Source organism: Tachyglossus aculeatus, chromosome 3 (genome assembly GCF_015852505.1).
Source record: "Tachyglossus aculeatus isolate mTacAcu1 chromosome 3, mTacAcu1.pri, whole genome shotgun sequence".
In the NCBI taxonomy this organism is placed as follows: domain Eukaryota; kingdom Metazoa; phylum Chordata; class Mammalia; order Monotremata; family Tachyglossidae; genus Tachyglossus; species Tachyglossus aculeatus.
This window is the reverse complement of record NC_052068.1, coordinates 91,091,921-91,117,202: the sequence shown is the minus strand read 5'-3', so window position 1 is coordinate 91,117,202 and position 25,282 is coordinate 91,091,921. Positions and strand designations below refer to the sequence as shown.

General features: G+C 48.8%; 1 protein-coding gene across 9 annotated transcripts in view; it reads left to right on the top strand.

Moving 5' to 3' along the window:
* Nucleotides 1–18,476, top strand: part of CELF4 (CUGBP Elav-like family member 4) — a 625,491-nt gene extending 607,015 nt beyond the window's left edge. For all 9 annotated transcript variants that reach the window (XM_038743590.1, XM_038743585.1, XM_038743588.1 and 6 more), the window contains exons 12-13: nt 2,212–2,380; nt 16,132–18,476. In XM_038743590.1, the coding sequence (XP_038599518.1) occupies nt 2,212–2,339 (128 nt within the window). In that variant the 3' untranslated portion in view covers nt 2,340–2,380; nt 16,132–18,476. The remainder of the gene's footprint in view (nt 1–2,211; nt 2,381–16,131) is intronic.
* Nucleotides 18,477–25,282: the final 6,806 nt, after the last annotated feature.

Genomic DNA, 25,282 nt, shown 5'->3' with positions numbered 1-25,282 from the left:
AGATTGGAAGTTTTTGTGGCGGTGTGTGGGAGAGAAGGCAAATGAGGAGGGTTCTCTGGCTTCTCCTTCCCTACAGAACTTAATCCAAAAAGAGCAGAAACTGGAGAGACTGGAGGATAGGGGAAGAGAGGCTGGGAGAAAGGCTGGGGCTGAGTCATTGGGGCAGAAGGGCAGGGACACAGACCAAGGGGATTTCAGAGGCTGGGGTGATGAGGGGAGAGGGCCAAGGTTCAGAGACTTTTGACCCATTAAGACCGAAAAACTTCCAACAACTATGAGGTTACACTGCCCACACCCATATTCTCCTTTTGGGATGCCTGAAAATTTTGGCTGAAATCGAATCTTCTCAAATAGAAAACATTCAAAGTCTCAGCGATGTGACAAATTCACTCCGCTTACTGTTTGGGAGTCCCCAGCCTGGGTTCCTGGGACTGAGTTCCTGGAGAGAGTTCCTGATGCCTGTGGAGGGGGCATCGATGGCCAGGCCACTGCAACCCCCTACCCCTACATCTCCTCTGGACCCAGTTCAACCAGCCCACCTCAGGGCAGAGCATCTGGGAGAACTCCATAAGTGCTCCTACTCCAACAAGCGAGTTTTGGTCTGAATAGACTGTTAGCTTGTTGTGGTCAGGGAATGTGTCTGTTTATTCTTATATTGTATTCTCCCAAGTGCTTAGTATAGTGATTTGCACACAGTAAGCACTCTATAAATACTATAGACTGAAGCAGAAGGTTGGAGGTGGAAATGAAGGAGTGCTCACTAAAGGAGTGAGGCGGGACTTGCAGGGAGAGGGAGAGATGGACTCAACAGTCTCTCTCTGGCCCCTTCCCCACTTTCCAGTTAAGAGGGGTAGGGGGGCCAAACTCCCAAGCCCAACAGCAGATGAGGGCAAGGATCTTCTCATTATAGGCAGGGAATGTTTCTACCAACACTGTTGTAAGGTACTCCCCCAAGCGCTTAGTACAGTGCTCTGCATACAGTGAGCACTCAATAAATTCCACTGATTGACTGATCTTATCTACTTGTTCTATTGGGCCCTCCCAAGTGCTTAGTACTGTGCTTTGGAAACAGGAAGTGTTCAATAAATACCATTTATTGATTGATTGATTGATTGATTGACCACAAGGTGCCTGTGGTCCCATCCCTGGGTGCCAAGAGGGCTCAAGACAAGATGTCCTCTGTTGGGAAATCCCCATCTGCCACTTGTCTCCTGTGTGATCTTGGGCAAGGCACTTCACTTCTCTGGGCCTCAGCTCCCTCATCTATAAAATGGGTATTGAGCATATGAGCCCCACATGGAACAGGGACTGTGTCCAACTCAATTTGCTGGTATCCACCCCAGCACTTAGCACAGTGCCTGGCACATAGTAAGTGCTTAAAAAATACCACAATTATTACTATCATTATTGCTAATAACGGTAATAATAATTAATAACAATTATTATCGGGAACACCAGTGGTTGATTTGGGGCTCCCCCTGCTGAGGTAGCTCAGCTTCTTCCCCAGGCCCCCTCAAAATCAGACTCTGGGGAAAGATTGGGACATAAGAGGGACAGAGATTCCATCTTAGGTGGGGTTCTGAATGTTGCCCTACGAGGCAAGGGTAGAGGATCAGCTCAGCCCAACCAGTTGTGCCCACTACACACCCCTATCACCATCCTTGGGACTGGACTAGTTGGACTCTGGACTGGAGGAAAGTGGGGGCCCCAAAGGGGGAGAGGGAATGATGAGGATGAGGCTTTGGAGGGAATAGGCCTCGGGGGTTTGAAGACAAGAGGTGGCACAGGAACCATCTGTAGCCTCCCGCACTCCCTGCCCAAGCCCAGCCCTGGCGGTGGGAGAGGATGCAGGGACCTGCAGCGGGGCAGCACAGGGCACGAGGAGTAGCAGGGAATGGTGCAAGAGCCCCCTTAGCTTCGCGGCTCCGTCGATCAATGATGAGGGCTGTGATGGACACCCCCAGCTGGGCAGGAGAGGGAGGCACAGCATCACGTCGCCAATGTCCCCGGGAACCAGGGAACCATCCAGAAGTCAGCCCCAGAGGGTGGGTGCTCCTGCATCAGCGGATGCCCCCTTCCCACCATTGGCAGTCCTCCCCCCCATCCAGCCCCCCTCCCCCCTGCCCCGCCCTCCATGTCCATCGCCGGGGCCGCGGGGTTGAGCCGGGTGCCCGCGGCTCCTTGACGCCCCCTCGCCTCGTGTCTCACCAGGTTTTGTGAGTTTTGACAATCCTGCCAGTGCTCAGGCTGCCATCCAAGCCATGAACGGCTTTCAGATTGGCATGAAGAGGCTGAAAGTGCAGCTGAAGCGACCGAAGGATGCCAACCGTCCTTACTGAAGACACGCGGAGGCCGCCGGGGATACCAAGGACTCGCACAGGTAACGGAGGGCCGGGGGGCCAGGGGTCCGGAGGATCAGAGGGTGAGGGGGTCGGAGGACCAGAAGATGGGCCGGAGGGTTGGCCTGCACACCCCGGCCCAGAGGCCTCCAGCATCAGAGTGGGCACTCACGCTCCCAGGTTATGCCAGGCAGGGCCCAGAACTCGATACCTTCAATCTGTTCCCCCCACCCCATGGGGCCAGGGCTGGGGCTTCAACCCCCCACGGCCTAGGCACAGAGTCTGAGTGTGGAATGGATGGCTGGAGGGAGATGGGAGCCTGGGAGACAAGGGGTCATCATGCCCCTTTGGCAAGTTCCCCAGGCCTGAGGACTCGAGGGGAGGCAGGCTCTTTGGCCTTAGGATTCTCCAAGGGGCAAAGATAGGTGTCGTATTTGCCGGCCAGTATGGTAAATAGGTGACTTGTGGGAGAGAAGGATGCCCCAAAGTTGGGTGTAAGGGCCCAGGGCCTGGGTCATCTTGGCTACAGCATGGGCATCAGGACAGTACCAAGGCAGGAGGAGCCTGTGGGCAGAGACTGTCCTGGGACCTGAAAGCAGGGCTGTGCTTTTCTTCCATTGGAGGGTCCGTGGCCCAGACACGGGGTAGGATTCCCTGGGATTGGTGCTGCCCTGAGTAACATCACTTTGGGATGGGGTGGAGGAGCGATCCTTCACCACACTGCCCGATGATGGTAAAATTCTGAAGGACAACTTCCCGCCCAGATGCTGGGCTAAGCTCTGACCCAGTGCCCCTTTGGGAGAGTCCAACCCTACCTGTTCCCCTCTTGCCTCCTGCCCCGGGGCCTTCCTGGAAATCAGCTTCTCTCGCAGGAGGATTGACACAGGAAGAGACCCAGAAGAGGGGCTCAGGGAAGGATGAAGATTCTAGGGTGGGCAGAGGAGCAGGAAATCAAGCTGGGAATGGTCTTGTGGCAGAGAGGAGGGGAGGGTTTGCCAGGGTGGTCTCAGGGGGCCAGAGGAGAGAGACTGAGTCTGGCCAGGTGCTTGAAGATCCCAAACTGGGTCGAAGCAGGGCTAACCAAAGGGACACCTCTCCCCCAACTTGGGCCACAGAGTCACCCAGGCGGTAAAGAGCAGCTTCCCATCCCCTGACCTCCACCTCCCACACTGGGCTCCAGGACCCCCCCACCTGCCCAGGACTCCCCTGCTTCTCCACCCACATTGGGAACTGGAGCAGTCAGTTCTTCCCCAAATCCTAACCCTCTAAGGAGACCATGGCCAAGGCTCCCCGCTGCCTCTGGCTGGGAAGTTTCCCTCATTCCGGGTCCCTCCACTTCCCTCCCGCTCTGTCCTCTCAGCTCTCACCCCACCCGATCCCCCCACTCAACTGAAAACTGAATTCCCCACCTCTCATCTTCCCTACCCTTTGAGCTCCTACCCCTGATTGAGAAGGGGCAGAGGGCTTCTGGCAAATTGTGGGTGGGGGAGTAGCGAGGGCTTCTGGCAAGTGGGAGGCTGGGGCATAGTGAAAGCTGATTAGTTTTGGGGTGGGGGGAGTCATCCTGCATGTAAGGGCTTTTTAGGTTGGCTCCGTGCTCAGAAACATCCAGGAGGCTTTAGGGTCCCGTTGAGAACCAGGAGGTTTGGGTTCTAGTCCTGATGTGCTGGCTGTGACTCTGGGAAAATGCCTTGCTCTCTCTTGCTGTGTGACTCTAGGGAAGTGCCTTGCTCTCTCGGGGCCTTTGTCATTTCCCTCTCTGTGCCCTGCAGTGGGAAGCATCCCCTCTCTATCTGTCCTGCCTGCCTCCCTGAGGGACTGAAGGATTGGTGAGGCCAACGCGGGTACAGCACTCAGGGCAGAATAAAAACAACAGTAGAAATTTAGGGTGTCATTGGTCACCATAGTTTGGCAATGTGACTCAGAATCCCAAAAAGCCACCATCCCAGAGACACGCCACCTCCGCCAGGTTTGCTTGGGGAAGGGGCACTGGGAGATGGGCAGTGGACTCCAGGAAAAGGGCAGGAAACCAAGACCGGGAGGGTGGTCAATCAATCAACCAATCAATCAATCATATTTATTGAGTGCTTACCATTTGCAGAGCACTGTACTAAGAGCTTGGGAGAGTACAATATAATGAAGTTGGTAGGCACTTTTCCTTTCCTGCCCACAGTGTGTTTATAGTCTAGAGGGGGAGATAGACATTAATATAAATAAAGAAATTGTGGCTATATACATAAGTGTCATGTGGCTAGGGGAGGTTGTGAATAAAAGATGTGAATCTAAGTGCAAGGGTAACATCGAAGGGCACAGCCTGAAGGAAAGAAGATGAGCTTGGGAGTCAGAAGGACCTGGGTTTTAATCCCAGCTCTACCACTTATCTACTGTGTGACCTTGGGCAAGTCACTTAACTTCTCTATGCCTTTTAGCTCATCTGTAACATGGGGAATAAGACGGTGAGCCCCACGTGGGACACAGACGGTGTCCAACCTAATAAGCTTGTACCAGCCCCAGTGCTTAGTACAGTTCCAGGCACATAGTAAGCACTTAACACATACCATAAAAAATAAGAAGGAAATGGGAGAAGAAGAAATGAGGGCTTGGACGGGGAATGTCTCCTGGAAAAGATGTGCTTTTAGTAAGATTTTGAAGGTGGGGAGAGTGATTGTTTGTCAGTTATGAAGAGGGTGGGCATTCTAAACCAGTGGCAGGATAAAGGCCCGATAGATGAGATTGACAAAATCATAGTCTGGTGCTCACAGTTAAAGAGGAGCCCACCCAGACCCAGGACCTCAGTTATTCCATCTAGAAAAGGGGCTGACAGCCTAATAGCCCCTCTCCCTCAGAGGTGAGCCCCTGTCCTTCAGAGGTGAGCCCCTGTCCTTCAGAGGTGAGCCCCTGTCCTTCAGAGGTGCGCCCCTCTCCCTCAGAAGTGACCGGGTGAGAGAGAAGGCCATTTTGAAGACTAACCTCACTCTTCGGCTAATCCCACACCGGGCCCCCCAACCCCTTCCTCTCATCTCGTTATGGGCAGGGAACGTGTCTGCCAATTCTGCTGTATTGAACTCTCCCAAATGCTTAGTACAGTACTCTGCACATAGTAAGCGCTCAATAAATATGACTGATTGATTGGTTGAGGAACTGCTGTGTGCAGATGGCTGCAGCCTAAAGGCAAGCATCTGGTGGCCCATTTTTCATTCATTCATTCAATCATATTTATTGAGCACTTACTGTCTAATACCTACATGTCTGGTTTTCAGAAGATTCATCCTGTCAGGTTTGAACAAAGCACCACACACCTTTATGTCTGCCATTTTTCTTTGAAGCCCCCAGTCTCCCTCCGTGTCAGCTCTCACCACCAAGTTTAATAATAATAATAGTAATAATAATAATAATTTTGGTATTTGTTAAGCACTTACTACATGCCAAACACTGTACTAAGCACTGGGGTAGATACAAGATAATCAGGTCCCACATGTGGTTCACATTCTAAGTAGGAGGGAGTACAGGTATTGAAACCCCATTTTTCACAAGTAGGGGAACGGAGGCATGGAGAAGTGAAGGTATTTGCCCAAGATCACAGAGCAGACAAATGGTGCAGCAGGATTAGAACCCAGGTCCTCTGACTTCCAGGCCTGTGTTCTTTCCACTCAGTCAGGCTGTTTCTCTATGGCTTGGGAATGACACCCATGTTCACGGGGACATGGGAGAGGGGATTCCAAGATTCTGGAACAGTGGAGGGGATCAGGTCCAGAGAAACAGTCAGTCAGTCAGCTAATTGTATTTATTGAGTGCTTACTATATGCAGGACACTATACTAAGTGCTTGGGAGAGTACAATATAACAGACACATTCTCTGCCCACAATAAACTTACAGTCTAGATGGAGAGGCAGACATTAACCTAAATAAATTAAAGAAACACGCTAGGCTTAGGTGGACTTGGGTGGACTTCAGTAAAGTGACGGATGGCCAATAACATCAGTATGTTTTCCTGCATAATTACATGCACGTGACAGCACAGACACCTGGCTGTCCGGTATCCTCAGGGACCATCAGTGGCCACACAGAAACAAGTGCAAGTGATTAAAAAACACTTCAAAACAGCCAACCATAGAGACTGAGCAAAAGTCTTAAAAAAAAATAACCCAAGTTACTAAATCAATCAGTCTGAACCAAGGTGCCCACAGCCAAAAAGTGATATTGGCATCACAGAGCTAAACACTGGCCCAGAATTCTGTTACCACTGATCAATGAAGCATTGATAGACAAGGAAGTAGAAAAGTGAATCAAGAAGGTCAGCCCATCCTTTAGGAGGCTATCAAACAAAGTGTGGTATGAGGTTCCGGACCAAACTAAAGGTTTACGGAGTTGTACTCTGGTCCAACCTTCTCTACGCTGAACTCCAACAGACACTTCATTCATTCAGTTGCATTTATTGAGCGCTCACTGTGTGCATAGCACTGTACTAAGCACTTGGGAGAGTACAATAGGACAATAAACAGACACATTCCCTGTCCACAATGAGCTTACAGGCTAGAGGACTGCATCCAGCTTCCAGAACACTTGCAACTGAGTCATTTATGGGTCTCACTCGATAGCAAATACTTAAGGTAAGATCCCAAACAATGAAGTTCTGAAAAGTAGTCAGTTTCCTAGCATCAGAGCTATACTCACCTTAATACAGCTACTCTTGCATTGAACATGTGAATAGAATAATAATAATAATAATGGTATTTGTTAAATGCTTACTATGTGCCAAGCACTGTTGAGCGAATGGGAGCAGGAGACCCAAACAGCTGCTTTATGGAGAGTTGAAATTGGGATATAGAAAGTAAAGAAGGCAAAGGAATTTTAAGGACAGGTGAAACAAAGCCTCGGACAATGCTGCACCCCAGCTGAAAACTGTGCATTCATTCAATCACATCCATTGAGTGTTTACCATGTGCAGAGCATTGTACTAAGTGCTTGGGAGAGTTACAATGCAACAATAAGCAGGCACATTCCCTGCTCACAGTGAGCTTACAGTCTAGAAGGGGAGACAGATAGTAATATAAATAAATAAATTACAGATATGTACTTAAGTGATGTGGGGCTCGGAAGGGGAATGAATAAAGTGAGCAAGTCAGGGTGATGCAGAAGGAAGTGGGAGAAGAGGAAAGGAGGGCTTAGGCAGGGAAGGCCTCTTGGGGGAGATGTGCCCACAATAAGGCTTTGAAGGAGCGGGGAGAATAATTGTCTGTTGGATTTGAGGAGGAAGGGTGTTCCAGGCCAGAGGCAGAATGTGAGCGAGGGGTCAGAGGCGAGACAGATGAGATTGAAGAACAGCAAAAAAGTTAGTAATAGAAGAGTTTTGTGTGCGGGTTGGGTTGTAGTAGGAGAGGAGTGAGGTGAGGTAGGAGGAGGTGATTGAGTGCTTTGAAGCCAATGGTGAGGAGTTTCTGTTTGATGTGGAGGTGGATAGGCAGCCACTGGAGTTTCCTGAGGGGTGTGGGAACATGTCCTGAACATTTCTGTAGAAAAAAATGATCCAGGCAGCAGAGTTAAATATGGCCTGGAGTGGGGAGAGACAGGAGGCTGGGAGGTCAGCATGGAGGCTGATACCGTAATTAATATGGGATAGGATAAGTGACTGCATTCACGTGGAGAAGTCAGTAGTCCTGGCTAGGCTAGCACGGCACACTGTCATCAAGAAAGGGGGCAGAAGTTTTGAAAGGACTGTAAGCCAGGGGGTGCAAAAGAGAAAATAGCGCCAGTTTCTACAGCAACAAAAAACATAACAGCACAACAAAAAGCCATCTTTGTATATGCCCAGTATGGCAGGGACCGTGGGTCAGCATCGTCAATGGTATTTATTGAGTGCTTGCAGTGCACAGAGCATTGTACTAAGAACTTGGGAGACTACATTATAACAGAGTTGGTAGACACACCCCCAGCCCACAACGAGCTTACAGTCCAGTGGGGTCCTGCGTTTTTCAGTCCCTCTGAGTGCGGAAGAAAGAGGGACCCAAGTGTGATTTCGAGCGGTACTTATTTGTTAAAGCTGGATAAGGGGGAAAAACTACCTGATTCTTCCATTTGTGGATTAGCCAGGCCTTTATGTTCCTCAGATGCTCCCCATCTTCCGCTGCTCTTTAGCAGAGGGACAGAAGAGGAGAAGCAGACTTAAACCCAGCTAGTCTACTCTCTGTGAGCAACTCAAATGCAGGAAGAATTAGACATCATCTGTTTGAATTATCTGTGCTTTTTGATCATCCAGGCTGTTCCTGATGCCTGCCCTCCCTGCTCTGCCCCCACCCCCACATCCCGGCCCATTTCCCCATGACCGTGATACCCAGCAAAGCATGGGAAGGGCTGCTGGACTTTTGACAGAGAATTATTGGTTCAGTAAGTTAGCCAAATGAGAATCCATGAGTTGTCTCCGCTGTCCACGCTATCCTCTCCACGAGCGGGCAGCCTCACCCATTAGCCGATTTCCTAGGAGCCATTATTTACAGAACCACGGATGCAGAATTTCATCCGCTAATTACAGTCATTTGGCCCAGTTTGGCACCCAGCATAATGGGCTGGCGGAGTCGAGTGATGTTGAATCACGGCACTGACTACCAGCACCTACCGGTAATTACTGCCCGTGGGTAACAACCCTGCCAGCCTCCTCCCGGCAGGGACAGAAAGAATGAGGTACAGGCTTTTCTGACGGCAGCTTCGTGGCTTTCTGTGACTCCCCTCGATAGGCAGAAATTAGGCTAGCTCTCCTCGGACAGTGCACCGTCCCCCGGGATCTGTCCCATCGCTCAGAAGCCCCTAGATTGAAAGTGCTTGGCTCTCCTCTCCACCTGGGCTGGAATGAAACAGGGAAAGAGTGTAGAAAAGTGTCCTCTGCTTGCCCAGGGAACCAGTGAGTGGGGGGATGACACCCCACCACCTCCTAGAAGCTCTTCTGTCTGGCTATAGGCCACCAGGTGAACAACGAGAGAGGGGCAGGTAATCCTGGCAGCAGGCCTGGATTATTGAAATGTTGCAACACCAAAGACCCAGATAAGATGGAAGGAGGGAGAGAGGCACAGGGAATTACTGAGGGTCAATATATATATATATATATTTTATATATACATATTTTTTTATATATACATATTTCTTTTGGAATTGGGAGGGTCTAAAATCCAGTCTTTTTAAAAGGCATGATCCTTTGTGGATTTATAATCGAGGTGATTAAGTCACTCTGCAGCTGTATTCATTCAATTCTATTTACTTAGCATTTACTGTGTGCAAAGCACTGTACTAAGCACTTGGGAGAGTACGGTATCACAGTAAATAGACACATTGACATTCTCTCTCTCTGGGGCCATCACCAACCTCTACTTCACAAGAGGAAGGAGAGTAGGAGGGGAGGGTCAATGGAAGTTGGTTTGGAAACAAGATGTGTTGACTGAGAAGGGGTGACCCTTCCCCTCAATCCCTGGCCCTGAACAAGGGTATTGGTCCCCCAAGTCCCCCCCAGTCATGACCAGCGGTGTAGGGGAGGGGAGCAAAGAGGGCAGGGGGGGCATGTGGAGTGGAAGAGGGCGCAGCTTGAGCGCCATCAGAATAATCCAATTTAAAAGAATGATTCATGATTCTGGCCCATCTGTCCTCAGCCACGGAGAAGCTAGGTGTTGGCTTAATAAATGGTGCTCATTAAATTCCACTGGAACTGTAATCTGGGGAAACGGATGGGGAGGAGGGACCAGAAGAGCAGCAGGAGGAAGCGATAATTATACACCGTCCCCGTTCTCCAGCTCCCAACCAGCCACCGCTCGCTGGTTCAAATCTTCATTCCAGCAGCGGGGCGGAACCCATCTATTGCTGGGGTGATCAGGGGGACTTGAGTCAAGGCGGGGACGCTTCCTGGAGGAGGCAGCTTTGGGTAGCATCTGGCAGGGAGAGAATCTGATGAAGAGGAGAAGGGGGCGGGCATCAATGAGTGGCGATGAGATGAACAAGGCCATGGAAGCAGAAGTGAGCCGTGGTTCTTGGTAAAGAGTTGGGGAGGGAGAGGCTCAGAGACAGGGGTGCAATCTCCAGGGGAGATCTTTCCCCAGGGTGCTCAGGAACCTCAGAAAAGTGCTCCTGCTGGTGAGCAGTTGAAAAATAGTGAACGCACACACCAACTGTAGAGCCAAAGGGTGGGAGAAGTGGGAAAGGCTGGGGAAGAAGAGAAAGAGTTCAGCAGGAGTTTAGTAGGCAGGGCAAGCCACAGCTCCCTGGAAGCACCCTACTGGAGAACCCGCCTGCCCAAGGAGCACCTGGGGTTGTGGGTCCGCCTTTCCATCGCCGTGCTCCCTCGTGCTGGTCCGGGGCCGCCTCTGGAGACCATCCCCTCTGTGCGAAGAGGGGCTGTGGCCTGCCGGGGTTGGGGTGGTGGGGGTGGGGGTGGTCCCGCCACGTGAAGGTAGGGAGTCTAAATCCAGCTGAGCTGGAAAAGGCTGCTCCAGTCATGCCTGCACCTGCTGGCCCCAGAGGAAGCATTATCTCAGCCACCCACCCAATAATGATATTAATAATTATGGTAGTTGTTAAGCGCTTGCTATGTACCGGGCATTGTACACCGGGGTGGATACAAGCAAATCGGATTGGACGTGGGGCTCATAGTCTTAATCCCCGTTTCACAGATAAGGGAACTGAGGCACAGAGTAGGGAAGTGATTTGCCCAAGATCACACAGCAGACAAGGGGCAGAGCCAGGATTAGAACCCAGGTCCTTTTGACTCCCTGGCTCCTGCTCTATCCACTGGGCCGTGCTGCTTCTCTAGGCCAATATGCTCCAGAAACCTTTCCCCACAGGCCATTCATTCATTCATTCATTCATTCATTCATTCAATCATTTTAATTGAGCACTTACTGTGTGCAGAGCACCGTACTAAGCGCTTGGAAAATACAATTCAGCAATGAAGAGAGACAATCCCTGCCCACAGTGGGCTCACAGTCTAGTAGGGGGGAGACCACCCACCACAAATCTGCTACCGCTCTGCCCCCAGAACCCCCACCCCTGCCAAGACTGCTGCTGGACTCATGTTTCCCAGTGACCACCTGTGCCACACACTTCCATTCATTCATTCATTCATTCAATTGTATTTATTGAGTGCTTACTGTGTGCAGAGCACTGTACTAAGCACTTGGGAATGCCAACCCTCCCCACCCGGACAGCCATGCACCCCAGCCCGGAAAGGGGAGCCCCAAAAGGACAAGCAGAGAACAGACAGACAGATAGACAGCTGGTACCCTGGGCTGCTCTGCTCAGTTTCTCTAGGGCCCCAGGCAAACGTGGCGCTGTATGTGGCATCCCAGTGCTCCCAGTAGGCCCAGCTGACTTGGCTCACTGGAGCACATGAACCCTCAGGGTGCATCCCACCTGCAGGCCTGGGGTTCTCCCCACTCGGTGCCTAGGTCCCTCTGTATAACATGGGGATGGAGTGGGGGAAACCAAGAGCCGAGGGCTGGGGCCATCAGGTCCCTCCTCTGCCTCAGTTTCCCCATCTGCACAATGGGGAACAGTGGGTTCAGATGGGAATTTGGAAGGGGAGGGACCAGAAGTGATCCAGGATCCAGGCCATAGTCAACACTCTTTCTGTATTCCATAGACACTCACACATGCACTCAGGCTTACATGTATAGGGTACACACCCTTACAAATGCACACACATTCACGAAAGAACGTCTTGCTTGCACACTCGTGTGTACACAGCACACACACAAACATACCCCCCCCCACACACACACACAAGAAGACTCATTCACTTATCTGTATATACACACACGCTTACCCATACACATTTGTACACCTATAACTCCATCCATGGTCTGTTCACTTGCATGCAAGAATGCCTCTCCCCCAACCCTCCCCCCACCACACACGCACATCAGCCCTATGTTCAAAGTGTCACTCAACTGTGGCTATTTCTTACCAGAAGTGTCACTTTGCTCTCAGATCCCATTCCCTTTGTTGTGTGGCTAGGACACCGATCCAGTTTGCATCTCTCCCAGGCTCAGAACCATTTTAGAGTGAATGGGCCAGCGAGTTTGCTTGTCCATGTTCCACGGGCTCTGAGCCCAGGCCTGTTTTTTCAGTGTGTCTCTGTCTCGCTGTATACAAGTATTTGCTTCTTCCTTTCCTCCGGGCTGAGTTGCTGAGGAAAAGGGCAGGATCTGGAAAGGTCCATTCTCTGTTATTCCATCTGCCCAATCTCTTGCTTCAACCTTCCCAAGCGTCCTCCTCCCCTAACCTTTCTGATTGGCCAGCCTCCTCCCTGCTCCTCTGCCCCCAGGGTACTAATTCCCTGCCACTCCCCTTCATATGTCTGTCCCAGCACCTGTCCCCTTTCCCCATTGCACCCTAAATTCTAAGCCCTCAGTCCCCATGCCCCCCAAACACCTTGAGAGTCCCATGCCAGAACAGAGACCTGGGTTCAAACTCTGCCTCTGCTACAGTGGTGTGCCGGGTAGCTCTCTGGGCCTCGGTCTCCTTCTTCAACTCTATTCCCCCTCTGTCCCTTTCCCTTGGAGGAGGAACAGGAGAATCTCAAGTTTTGGGAGCATGGGTGCCAGAGAAGCAGACAGTCCCAGCAAACAGGAGCCTGTTTGAAATGCTTTCCGAGCTAAATCCAAGGACTCGGTGTTGAGTGGCAGAGGTGGGGGTGATCAAGGGACAGGATGCCAGCAACAAACACTGTCAGGCCTGGTGACCGCCGGACGGTGACCTGGAAGGGACCAGACGGGATGGATTGCTTGTGGTATTAGGGGTGGAGCTTGGTAGCAACCACTATGGCAGGCTCAGCTGCTCAAAGGCTTCTTCAGGGTCCCATTCTCTCACTAGTTTTATCATGTCCCTGGCAACCCACCTCTTTCCCTCCCCGCTCCCAAGTTTCCACTGCCCAACCAGAGGAGAGATGGGGATGGGGTGACCGATGGAGGAGGGAGGAGGAAAGGTCCTTGGACCCTGACCGAGAGGTCTAAAAATAAAAACCCAGCTCCCTACTCCGAGGGTGGGTAGCGAATGTGTAGACTCTTGACAAACCGACCTGCGTCTGATCTCCTCCACCCAAACCCACGATCTCCCTAGCAACCAGTGTGTGAGGAGCTACTACAACTGTTCACGATGTACCATGTGTCTGCATAAACAACTGCGTCTGTGTCTGTCTCTCTCCGCTAGGCCTCTTCCACCGTTCCTTGGTTTCTTTTGTTTTTTTTCCTTTGCGTTCTTTTTATTATTTGACTGCTGATATCTCATTAGAGCTTCTGGACTGATGCTGTGTTCTTGGTGCTATATATATATTTTTCTTTCAATTCCCCCGCCCCCACTCCTGCATCCTACCCTTTCCCTCTACAGTGGCCTTCCCCATCTGGACTTCTATCCTCTTTCCTCTCTCTCTCTCTCTCTCTCTCTCTCTCTCTCTCTGTCTCTGTCTCTCTGTCTCTCGCTCTCTCCCCCTTCTCTCCCTCCTCCTCTTTCTCTCTCTTTCCCCAACCCTCTCTCTCTCTATCTTGCTCACTCTCTCGCTCTCCCTATATATATATATATATATATATAAATCTTTTCTTCTTTTGTCATTCAATCAAATCCCAACACCCTAACCAGGGCCAGTCAAACCCACCACAGTCTCGTGCTGAGCTAGGATAAAAGCTCACGTAATGACATGACAGTGGAAGCAAACAGTGCCCCCATCCGTAAGTTCAAATCAACTCGAAGTTGACAGTGTGACATGATGACGTCATGTAACAAAGCTAAGAATTGGTTGCATGACAATGCCGTCCCGTTTTTGTGGAGGTGCTGTGATTGGAGCATTTTTTTCTTGGATGTTGTATCAGTTGATGGTTGGCCAGTCATAATCACCTGTGCCTTTCTTGACTTCTGTGCTGCCACAATTTTTTGCTGTGCTCATTTTTGTTCCGTTTTTGGTGCTTGCCGTGGTTTGGTTTCTGTTGTCTGGTTTCTCGTTCAGCATTTTTTATGCCTCTTTAGATGTCACGTAGAAAAAAACGAAAATCAAAAAGACCTATGAAAGAGAGAAAAAAAAACCCAGATGTCCTGAATTCTCAGACAACGGGCTTGTTGTACCGTACAGTTTTGTTTTTTTTTTTAAAAAAGGAAGAGTTCAAAGAGCTAGAACTATGCGTGGTTGATTGACTTGCACTTGACGATATTGTGATTTTTATTTTCTTCTGGAGGATTGGGGGCCTTTTTCAATTGACACTCTCCCGGGGGTTTTTTTTTGGGTTAGGTTATTTTCAAATCTCACTCAAAAATTAAAATCTCGAGAGTCACAATAGTATGATAAAAAAATAAAAAATCCGGAAAATCAAACAAAAAGGGTAGAGTCGCAAAGCCTGTGGCTCTGGGAGCCTTTCAGTATTAATTGTAAGGTTTGTATTGCACCCTCCTACGCTAAATTCCTGGTCGGGGTTGCGGGGTTGGATGGATGGGGCGGGCCTCTCTTTGTCGGTTTGAAAAACGAACATAGTCCTGAGGCAAAAGCAAATACATCTTTTTGTTTACAACTGAAAAAGGGTCCTCGACAAGTCGTTTTTTAATTTTCTTCTCCTTATTATTATTTTCTTTGGTGTTGTAATTGTTTAGACTGCTGTGTACGGTTTGCTGTTTGTTGAACCAACAGTGTGAAAAACCTGCCAGCATGGATTGATATACTGCATGACACTTTTCCACTGGAATGGGTCTCTGCAGTTCTAAGTTTCTTGATGTAATAAATCACTGAGTGCATAAGAGGAACCTGCTTGCTAGAATGAGATGAGTTTTATCTGCTAATCCGCAATGATTAAGCATTTTCCTTAATGGTGACCGTGGTTGGATCATGATCACATTTTTTTTAAAACGCACTTTTAAAAATTTAAGAAATGTTAAGAGTAATTCATTTATTCTGGTTTGGTGGTAAACTCTATTCCTACTTCAAGTGTCATCCCTGTCACGTCCTCCACCCTCTCCACAAACTCCAGGCCTCTTCTGAATTTATTGGCAGGGTTGGGGTGGGAAGAACCATACATGTCCCCACAGGCACACCCTCTCAAGTGGGTGTCATCCTCACAGGTCAGCCTTGCAAATAGCTTCTCTTCCAGCCCAAGGTTTCCCCTCGCTCGTGGTGGGTGAGCATTCAATCCGTCCAAGGTATTGACTGAGCGCTTACTCTGTGCCGAGCACTGGACCAAGCACTTGGGAAAGTACACTACAAGAGAGTCAGTGGACAAGACCCCTGCTTTAAAGGACCCCCGCTCAGCCCTCTGGAGGCAGAGGAGGCGGGTGAAATGTTTTGCTCGCTGTTGGCGAGACCAGCCACTCTCTCCTTTGCCTGACGATGGGTACTTTCTAGAGGAACATTTCCCCAACCACAGAGAAGCAGCAAGTTAAACTTCTCATCCCCTCCTGGACCCAACTGGTTCACGCAAATCCCAGTCTGGGCTGGGTGGGGAGGTGGGGTGTGGGGGTGTGAAATGGTGGTCCAGGGAGACAGGGGGACCCCTGGAATTTGAAACTCAACTGAGAAGCAGATGGGAGCCCTTTTTTTAAGCCCAAGGCCTGTTCCAACCTTAGGAGAATGAAATTTTTTGTCTTTCACGATCATGACCAATGAGCTCCGTAGACTTCGGCCCCAAACCCACCCTTCCCTCCTCCTCTAATCTGTCTAAGCTCAGGATGAACTTTTGAACTGTTGATCTTTTGATGCTTCCTGCCCGCAGCCGTTCTCCCCTTGGTTTAATCCTTGCTGGTTTTTGTTCTTTTGTTTTGTTTTGTTTTGTTTCCTTTTAGGACAGGATGCTGAACAGGCTCCATTTAAAAAAAAATATCTATCTATAACGAGACCTGTTGGATAACACCTTTGACATATCAGCCAATATCAAGCAAGCTGAAGACTCCAGACATTCTCTCTCTTTGATTGTTTTAGACTGTAACCTTCCTTCAAGAAAAAGGATCTTGTCTGCTGAGTTCGGAGGACACGCGCTTGGGGAAAACAAAATATCTAGAGACGACCTGAAAAAGAATAATACACACACACACACACACATAAGTGTGCAAGTGCGCACACATACATACATAAATACACACACACACACACACACACACACACTTACACACCACAGACACTGGCACACACTGACAGAACACGACACTGAAAGAGACCAGACCGCAAATGGAGACAGGACGGGAAGAGACCCTGCTAAATAACCTCAGACGCTTCCCGCCACGGCTGGGGGCCGCCATTCTGTGGGAGCGGGCGAGGAGTGCCAACAGGCCAGACCGTCCACAAGCCGGTCTCCGGCCCAATGCCCGAGGGCGGCCATAGAAGCATCTCTATCTGTCATTCCTTTAGCTATTTAGGGACCAAAGGACCAAACTTTTTATCGCAGACTTGTAGCTGTATGTAAAATATGGGGGAGAAGGGGGTGGGGAGGGACAAGAACAGACAAAAAAAGAAAAAAAAAATCACAAAAAATATCCTCCTTCCTTTCCTCCTCTTTGCTGTTCCTAAAACAGCCCGGGAGCAATTCTATGACATATGTTAAAAAAAAAAAAGGAAAAAAAAGGAAAAAAAGGGACAAAATAACGCTTCGATGCTTTTAAAATGGCAAGATATATAGTTCTTTGATACTCGGGAGGCTCTTTGGTTACAATAATTCTAGTATATGAAACTTTCCTATGGTTTTCTGTATAATCTGTATGGATCGAGCTGTTAAGACAAGGAAGATGGATATCTGGGAAAAGCAGAAAAATCAATAAGATGTAAGACAACCACACGGAAAAAAAAAACAAGAAAAAAAGGGCAAACGAGGAAAGATGGTGATGAAAAGGGTTGTACATGCTTCTATTCCCCCCTCCCCTTGAAAACCCTAATAGTTGTACAGAATTTAAAAACAGAAAAGTTTAAAAAATACCTATATCATAGAAGAAAAAAATTAGAGGACAAAAAAAGCAAAAAAAAAAAAGCATAGAAGTTAGCATTAATGCTACAAACCAAGATGTTGTAGAACTGTAATTTTTGTAGAGTTTAGATTGAGCATCAATTCCTACTCTCTGCCAATTTCTGTTGGGTGCTAGGTATGTAGAGAGGAGACCCTGAACTCCTTTAATACCTGCAAGCACTCCAGCTGTCTGACACAAAACGGAGGCAAAAACCCCCTCAATCCTTGCAGACAACACAATGGGAAACGAAAAGAGAATCAATCAATCGATCGATCGATCTCCCAGCTGTCGTTTTCTCGGGTAATTCTGGCGAGAAGGTACACCACAGCTAGAAAACAAACGCTTGATGTCTTCTTCATGAGCTGCTCTGTCTGCAACTTCTAATCTCACCTTCTGCTTCAGTAGGCTTCCATATTTGCTCCAGAGACTTTCAGGGCACGGGAGAACTGGGAACTTTAATCTTAAAAAACCAACAAAAAACAAAAAAACTTTAAAAAAAAACTTAAAAAAAGAAAGAAAAAGAAAAAAAATCACAATCTTTGAAGAATTTCTGAAACTGTTTACAAGGAATTTTGAAAAACAGGGATGTTTAAACATTGCTGGCTCTGTTTTTCTGTAAATAAATTTGCATATTTTGTAGGACTTTTAATTGTAATGATAGAGAAAAAACAAGGAAAACTATTTAATGAAAGCACGATATTTATCTTTGGTAAATGACTTTAGAGCAGTTAAAAAAGACATTGCTTAAAAAACTCAGAATCAGAAAAACGATGAATTATTTAAGAACACATATATTTTAAAGTATATCATATTTATTATAATTTATTTCCACCATTCTGGACTTGCTTTGACACTTATGTCCCTCTCATGACTAAGGGTAGTAGGGTGGGGGTGGGGGGGTCTGAGATTAAGATTTCTTTCTGGTTTCTTTTGACTTTGAGTTTCAGAGCAGGGGGAGCTTCTCCTCCTCTCAGGCTTCTTGCTTTCTTTCCTTCTTAATGTGTTTTTTCCCTTGTTTTCTTCCTTTTGCTCCTCCTCCTAGGAAGTACAGATGTGTAATAACAGCTGCAGTTCCAACCAACTGCTCTTTTAACTCTCAATTCCCTAAAACTCCTTGTAACCTCTGTAACTATTGGATGATGCTTTCTCCAGCTTAGCCCTAAATAAAGCACAGTTTAAAAAAAACAAACAAACAGCAGAACACCCTCCTCCCCTGGATCTCTTCCTCGTCTCTCTGCCACTTTGAGCTCGTCTGTTTCCCCTTCCCCTTCCTCCCCTGCCCTTTCACCTGCAGCGGACTGAGACGCCAAGAAGACAGACTCTGGCTGATTTCCCACAGGCTCCGTCTGCCCGAGGAAAAGGTGGGGTGGGGAGTGGGGAGGGGCAGGCTGTTTTGAAACGGTTTTTTCAGAAGAAAATTTGGGTCTTGGTCTACCACACGTCAACCCCCTGGAAGCGGACACCGCACCATCCAGGTGGGACATTGGCATGTTTGAACATCCCGGGTCTTCGCCACCTGAGGACCGTCCCCAGAGCCGGGCCGGTTGAGGAATAAGGAGGGACAAGCACAGAGTCACCCACCCCCAGATGCAGCAGCTGTCAATCACAAAGATTCTCAGCCCATTCGGGAGACACATACAAGGGCATGGCCTGGTGGGAAAAATCCTGGCCTGCACTGGGAGCAAACGCTGCGGGCCCTTCTAATTACTTCATTCGTTCATTCATTCAATCACATTTATTGAGTGCTTACTTCGTGCGGAGCACTGTACTAAGCAGTTGGGAGAGTACAATATAACAATTAACAGACACATTCCCTGCCCATAACGAGCTTACAGACTAGATGGGGAGAGAGACAGTAATATAAATAGATTACATATATGTACACAAGGCACAGGTGGCTTTTGTCTAACTTTTTAATCTTGCCATGGAAATAGGGCCTCTGTGAGCAGCCCAGACACGCTCCTGACTATTATTTCTCTTATCCAGGGGTTGGAAGACTTATCCAGATGGTACAGGATCCTTGACTCTCTTCCCTGATCTTAAGAGCAATACATGGTTTAGTGAATAGGGGAAATCAAACTGGAAAGCAGAGGAGACACAAAACCCAACCATTCTGCTCCATTGCTCCAATGTGCTTCTAAACCTGGTGGGGGGAGAAAGGTGAAACTATGTGAAGTCAAAAGGAGGGTTATCCAGGAATTTCAATCATGTGGTCCCATTTCTGAGAATCACAGATAATTAGTGGAGTGGTGGATTATGCTTGCATTTAACCTTTCAATCCAACACGGAGCAGGTGGGTTAGTGTAATTAGATCCAGGCTGCAGAAAGGATGGAGCTGGGAAAGGGAGAAAGTTGTGTCTTCAAAGGCGGTGAGGAGAGGTAGTGGGTATCATCCGCGCCGTTGCCAGGTTGCCAGAACAGGGGACAGGACACTCTCTGCAAAATCTAGCCACCAAGCAGAGGCAGAGAGGGGATCTCCCCAAGGTCTAGGCTCAGGCTGCAGACCCAGGTTGGGCTTGAAGCCTGAGAGAGAAGGAGCCAAGGAGTGGCAGGATTCAACCAGGATCCCAGTCCCAAGAAGGGAAGCCGTCTCACCTGATTGGGCTGGAGGGAAGGAGAATCATCAATCTGACTGGTTGGGAGGTGAGAGCCCCGACTCATTTTCCAGATTACATTGTGGAAGAAATGATCCCTTCTCTTCCCAGCCATCAGTCTGGCTGATGCTTGCCTCCTCCTGCTCTTCTCGTGTTATCACTGCCATTGGGCCAGCAGGCCTTGCGGGGGTCTGGCCAGGTCAATGGGGAAGGGATAGGTGAGCCTTATGGTCCCTTCCCTGACAGAAGGACAGAGTGGGGCCATTCCAGCTAGTGGGGCAAGGCTGGGGGGTGTCTGACATACTGGGGATGGGGTTGGGGTCTCTGCCAGAACCTCGCAGTTAGGCCCTGCAGTTAAGCATTGATGAGTTTGTGAGGAGATGTCTAGGGAGGAGAGGAGAGGGAAATAGATGCTGTGATGTCTATGTCCAAACTCTTCCACTGGAGCCAAAGCTGGTGTTGTGGGGTATATGTGTGTGTGTACACGCAAGCACACATTTGCCACCTATCTAGCACTCTCCTCTCTCCTGCCCACACTCATTTCTCTCTTCCACCTTGCCCTTCCCTGTTTCAAAGGGACCATCTATTGAACACCCACTTGGAGAGATGCACTGTGCTACAGAATAACAAAGTGACCCACTCCCTGTCCACAGGGAATTTATGTTCAAATGAGGTTTAAAATCTAAGCTTCTGCTCCTCCTCCCCTTCTTTCCTCCTTTCCCCTCCTCTTCCTTTCTTTCCCCTAAGTGATCACATGGCTGGTTCCGTATCAGACAGTCCCGTTTTCAGCTAGTCTGTCCTCTGTCTGGTATGGATTCATCCTTGAAAAAGTATATCTCCATGTAGTAGTAGTAGTAATAGAGAAGCAGCGTGGCTTGGTGGAAAGAGCATAGGCTTTGGAGTCTGAGGTCATGGGTTCAAATCCTGGCTCTGCCACTTGTCAGCTGTGTAACTTTGGGTATGTCACTTAACTTCTCTGGGCCTCAGTTCTGTCATCTATAAAATGAAGATTAAGACTGTGAGCCCCCCATGGGACAACCTGATCACCTTCTAACCTCCCCAATGCTTAGAACAGTGCTTTGCACATAGTAAGTGCTTAACAAATGCCATCATTATCAGTAGTAGTAGAAGCGGTAGCAGTGGTAGTAGTAGCAGCAACAATACTAGTAGTAGTAACAGGAGTTGCAATAGAAATTGGAGTAGTAGTAGCAGCAGTAGTTGTAGATATTGTGGTAGTAGTAACAGTGGTAGCAGTGGCAGCAATACTAGTAGTAGCAGTTGTAGCAGGAGTAACAGTATTAATAGAAATTGTGGTAGTAGTATTAGTGGTAGCAGCAGAAGTAGAAATTGTGGTAATAATAATAATGATGGCATTTATTAAGTGCTTACTATGTGCAAAGCACTGCTCTAAGCACTGGGGAGGTTACAAAGTGATCAGGTTTTCCCACTGGGGGCTCACAGTCTTCGTCCCCATTTTACAGATGAGGGAACAGAGGCACAGAGAAGTTAAGTGACTTGCCCAAAGTCACACAGCTGACCGTTGGCGGAGCCGGGATTTGGTAGGGGTAGTAGTAGCAATAGTGGCAGTAGTAATAGTATTTATTAAGTATTCCTAAGTGCTGGGATGGAATACTATGAGTAACAATTAGATACTGCTCCAAGTCCCCAAGGAGCTCACAAAGATAAGTACAAGGGGAGGAGAGGGGACTGACGACAGACACTAAAGGAAAACTGAAACATAATAGTAGTGTTATTTGTTAAAGCACTTTACATGCCAATTACTAAATTAGGGACAAGACGATCAGGTCAAATACAGTCGCTGTCCCACGAGGGGCTCACAGTCTAAGGAGGAGGGAGAACAGGTATTTTATCTCCATTTTACAGATGAGGAAACTGAGGCATGGAGAAGTTATGTGACTTGCCCAAAGTCAGACATCAGGCCAATGGCAGAGCTGGGCTTAGAGCCCAAGTCCTCTGACTCCTAGGCCTTTCTACTAGGCCACACTTTTTCTCATCCTCCCCATCCCTGCCCAGAAGATGCCACTATGTCCCATCTCCCCCAACGAGGTAGATTTTGTTTGAGTGTGTGCCTGGAGAAATGGTTGTGGTGTCACAGGCGTCTTGTGTGTCCGGCATCCATGAGGATGGTCATGGAGAGATAGGGAGGGGGATTTGACCATCCTTGCCCCAGAAGGTTAGCAGGGACCACTGTTGGAGTGGGGACACGACAGACAGGGAAGGGTGATTGGGCCACCCATCTGGGACAGACTTCTCTGTCTCCATTCACAATACCTACCAGGAGTCTTTCTATCCCACTGGCCCTCCTCCTCTAGCTCCATCTCCCTGCACAGCCACCCTAGAGATAACAGACTGGTGCCTCCAGGAGAGAGGGAGTTGGAAACCAGCATGGCCTAGTGGAAAGAGCCTGGGCCTAGGTGTCAGAAGGACCTGAGTTCAAATCCCTGCTCCACCACTTGTCTTCTGTGTGACCTTGGCCAAGTCACTTTACTTCTCTGCAACTCAGTTACATGTGTCAAATGGGGATTAGAACTGTGAGCCCCATGTGGGACATGGAGTGTGTCCAACCTGATTAGCCTGTATTTACCCAGGGCTTAGTACAGTCCTTGGCACATAGGGAGTGCTTAATAAATACCATTTTTTTTAAAAAGCCACCAGGGGAAAGGAGGGCTCTTCCACCTGGGGCTTTTGTCTCCCCCGTCCCCAGGCCCCTATCATGAAATGAGGTCACATCATTGGGTGGGGCTGAAGGGGAGTAGGAATTACTGGAGGTGAAGAGCCATACCTTGCAGGAACTGGTAGAAAATGAGATGGTTAAACAGGCAGGAAGGGAGCTGCTAAAATAGGTAGGAAGTGAGGTGCTAAATTAGGTAAAAATAATAATTATTATTATGGTATTTAAGTGCTCACTGTATCAAGCACTGTTCTAAGTGCTGGGGTAGATAGAAGGTAAACAGGTTGTCCTACATGGGGCTCACAGTCTTAATCCCCATTGTGAGATAACTGAGGCACGGGAAGTCAAGTAGCTTGCCCAAGGTCACACTGCAGATAAGTGGTGGAGCCGGGATTAAAACCCGTGTCCTCTGTCTCCCAAGCCCGGGCTCTTTCCAGTAAGCCATGCTGCTTCTCAAGTGAGTTGGTCAAACAGGCAGGAAGTTAAATGGTAAATGGGCAGGAAGTGAGGTAAAAAAAAAGTCAGGAAGGTAAAAAACAGTCAGAAAAAGAGGTGCTAAAATAGAGGAAATGGGGTGGTAAAATAGACAAAAAGTGAAGCATCAAAATGGACAGCAAGCGAGGGAACAAGTTCAAAGGAAGTAAAGATGAAAATGGTGCCACCCATCTGGTATTGAAAAGGCCAATGGCTTTTACTCAGTTTCACCATTGGCCAGCTCTGCTCTGCCCTGGTTCGGTGTCCTCTCTCTGGCCTCTCTTATGGCCAGGGAGAAACTTTCCTCACCTTCTAATCCACTGTGGGTGGAAGAGATGATTAAATGCCTGGCTAAGACAAAGCTCAGATCTGCGGCTCCTCGACGCCTCTGAGTCCCAAACCGTGGGAATGTTAAGGATGGAGTGGAGGCTCAATAGTGTCTTTCCCCCTAACCCCGTGCAGTGTGTGAGTCAAAGGGTGGGGTGGCCTTTCCAACTGTTCCCCCCATTCAGGAGGGGGAAGAGGAACCCAGGAGATAGACTCCCAAATGTCTCTCCCTGAGGGAAGTCAAATTGAGCAGCTACAAATTTCCTACAAGGTATTAACTTGGAACCAAGCTAATCAGAGGAAAGGATTGGGAAGGACTAAGAGGGGCCTGGAAGTTGTGAGGAGAAAAGCCGCAGCCATTTCGAAGGGGTGAAGTTTGAGCCATAATCCTGGGAGGGCAGGACACAGGGAAGGCTCAGATCTGTGGCCCTGAAAGGACACGGTGTAGAGAGGGATTGGAGATGATCCCAGAAGGTTGACACATGGAAGATTTGGGGGGTCCCGAAGACCTGGGAAGCTGAGGGAGTGGAAAGAACTCTTTTCTCTGTGAGCTTACAGGAGCCAGCCCAAGAAGGGGGTTGGCAGGGTAGTCCAGGAGGGAAAGCCCTCACCTTCAGGTACTGATCTTGAGACAAGGGGTGATGGCAGCAATAGGGGAAGCAGGGACTTATGATTTGCTAGTTAGGGATCCCAGAATCATGCATGTCCCAGGAAGGAAAGAAGTGGAGGGCTTTAGCATCCAACAGAAGCTGACCAAAGTCCAGCTTTTTTTGTTTGCTTTATTTTGTTTTTTATGGTATTAAGCACTTACTATCGTCAGGCATTGTACTAAGTGCCAGAGTAGATACAAGCTAATCAGTTTGGACACAGTCCATGCCCCAAATGGGGCTCACAGTCTTGATCCCCATTTTAAAGATGAGCTAACTGAGGCACAGAGAAGTGAAGTGACTTGCCCAAGGTCACATAGCAGACAAGTGGCGAAGCAGGGATTAGAACCCTGGTCCTCTGACTCCCACTCTATCCACTAGGCCACAGAGGGTGTCTGTTCAGTCCTGGTCAAGGGGAATTCCTTTCAGCTGCTAGGCTATTTCTTCTCATGCCTTGAAATGTCCTCCACTTTCTGGTGGGTCAGTCAGTCAGATAAGTCTCCTGAAGTCCCCAGGAGAGGAATTGTCTCTGTCCCCAGAGGGTCCCCAGTCTGACAGGGGAGGTGAACTAAACATACAGATAAAAAGCAGGCAGAGTGTCCAGGCCACTGGGTCCTGGAAGGTTCTGGCACATTTGTAGAGGAGGATGGGAGTCAGAGCATGGGAAGCAGTGAAGCCTAGTGGAAAGTTCGTGGGCCTAGGAGTCAGAAGGACCTGGGTTACAATCCTGGCTCTGCTATGTGTCTGCTGTGAGCCTTGGACAAGTCACTTAACTTCTCCTGGCCCTCATTTACTTCATTTGTAGAATGCGGATTAAATCCTACTCCTTCCTACTTAGACTGTGAACCCCACATAGGACTCTGATTAACTTGTATCTCTATTCCGACACTTAGAACAGCGCTTGACACAGAGTAAGTGCTTAGGAAGTATTGTAATTAAGTATTAATTAGAGCTTTGAAAGCTTCTTGGAGGAGGTGTCTTCAGCCTGTTCTAGAAACACTTGCAACCAAGACCCTGGGGTTGAGGCAGTGGAGGGATTTGGAGGATGGGGGACAGAGGCAGATGCCTCTCACCAGCCTCTCTCACCTCAGGAAATCTCCCCAAGCCCAGAATCCTCCCCACTCATTCCAACTCCCCAGTTCTCCCCTAATGCTCCCAAGCCTCCTCATTGGATCTGAATTTGCACTTCCTCCTTGAGCAAGGAGAAGCACTGAGCCCTGGTTTGTTTTCCTCTTCTTTCTTCCCAACATGAAATCATTTATGAG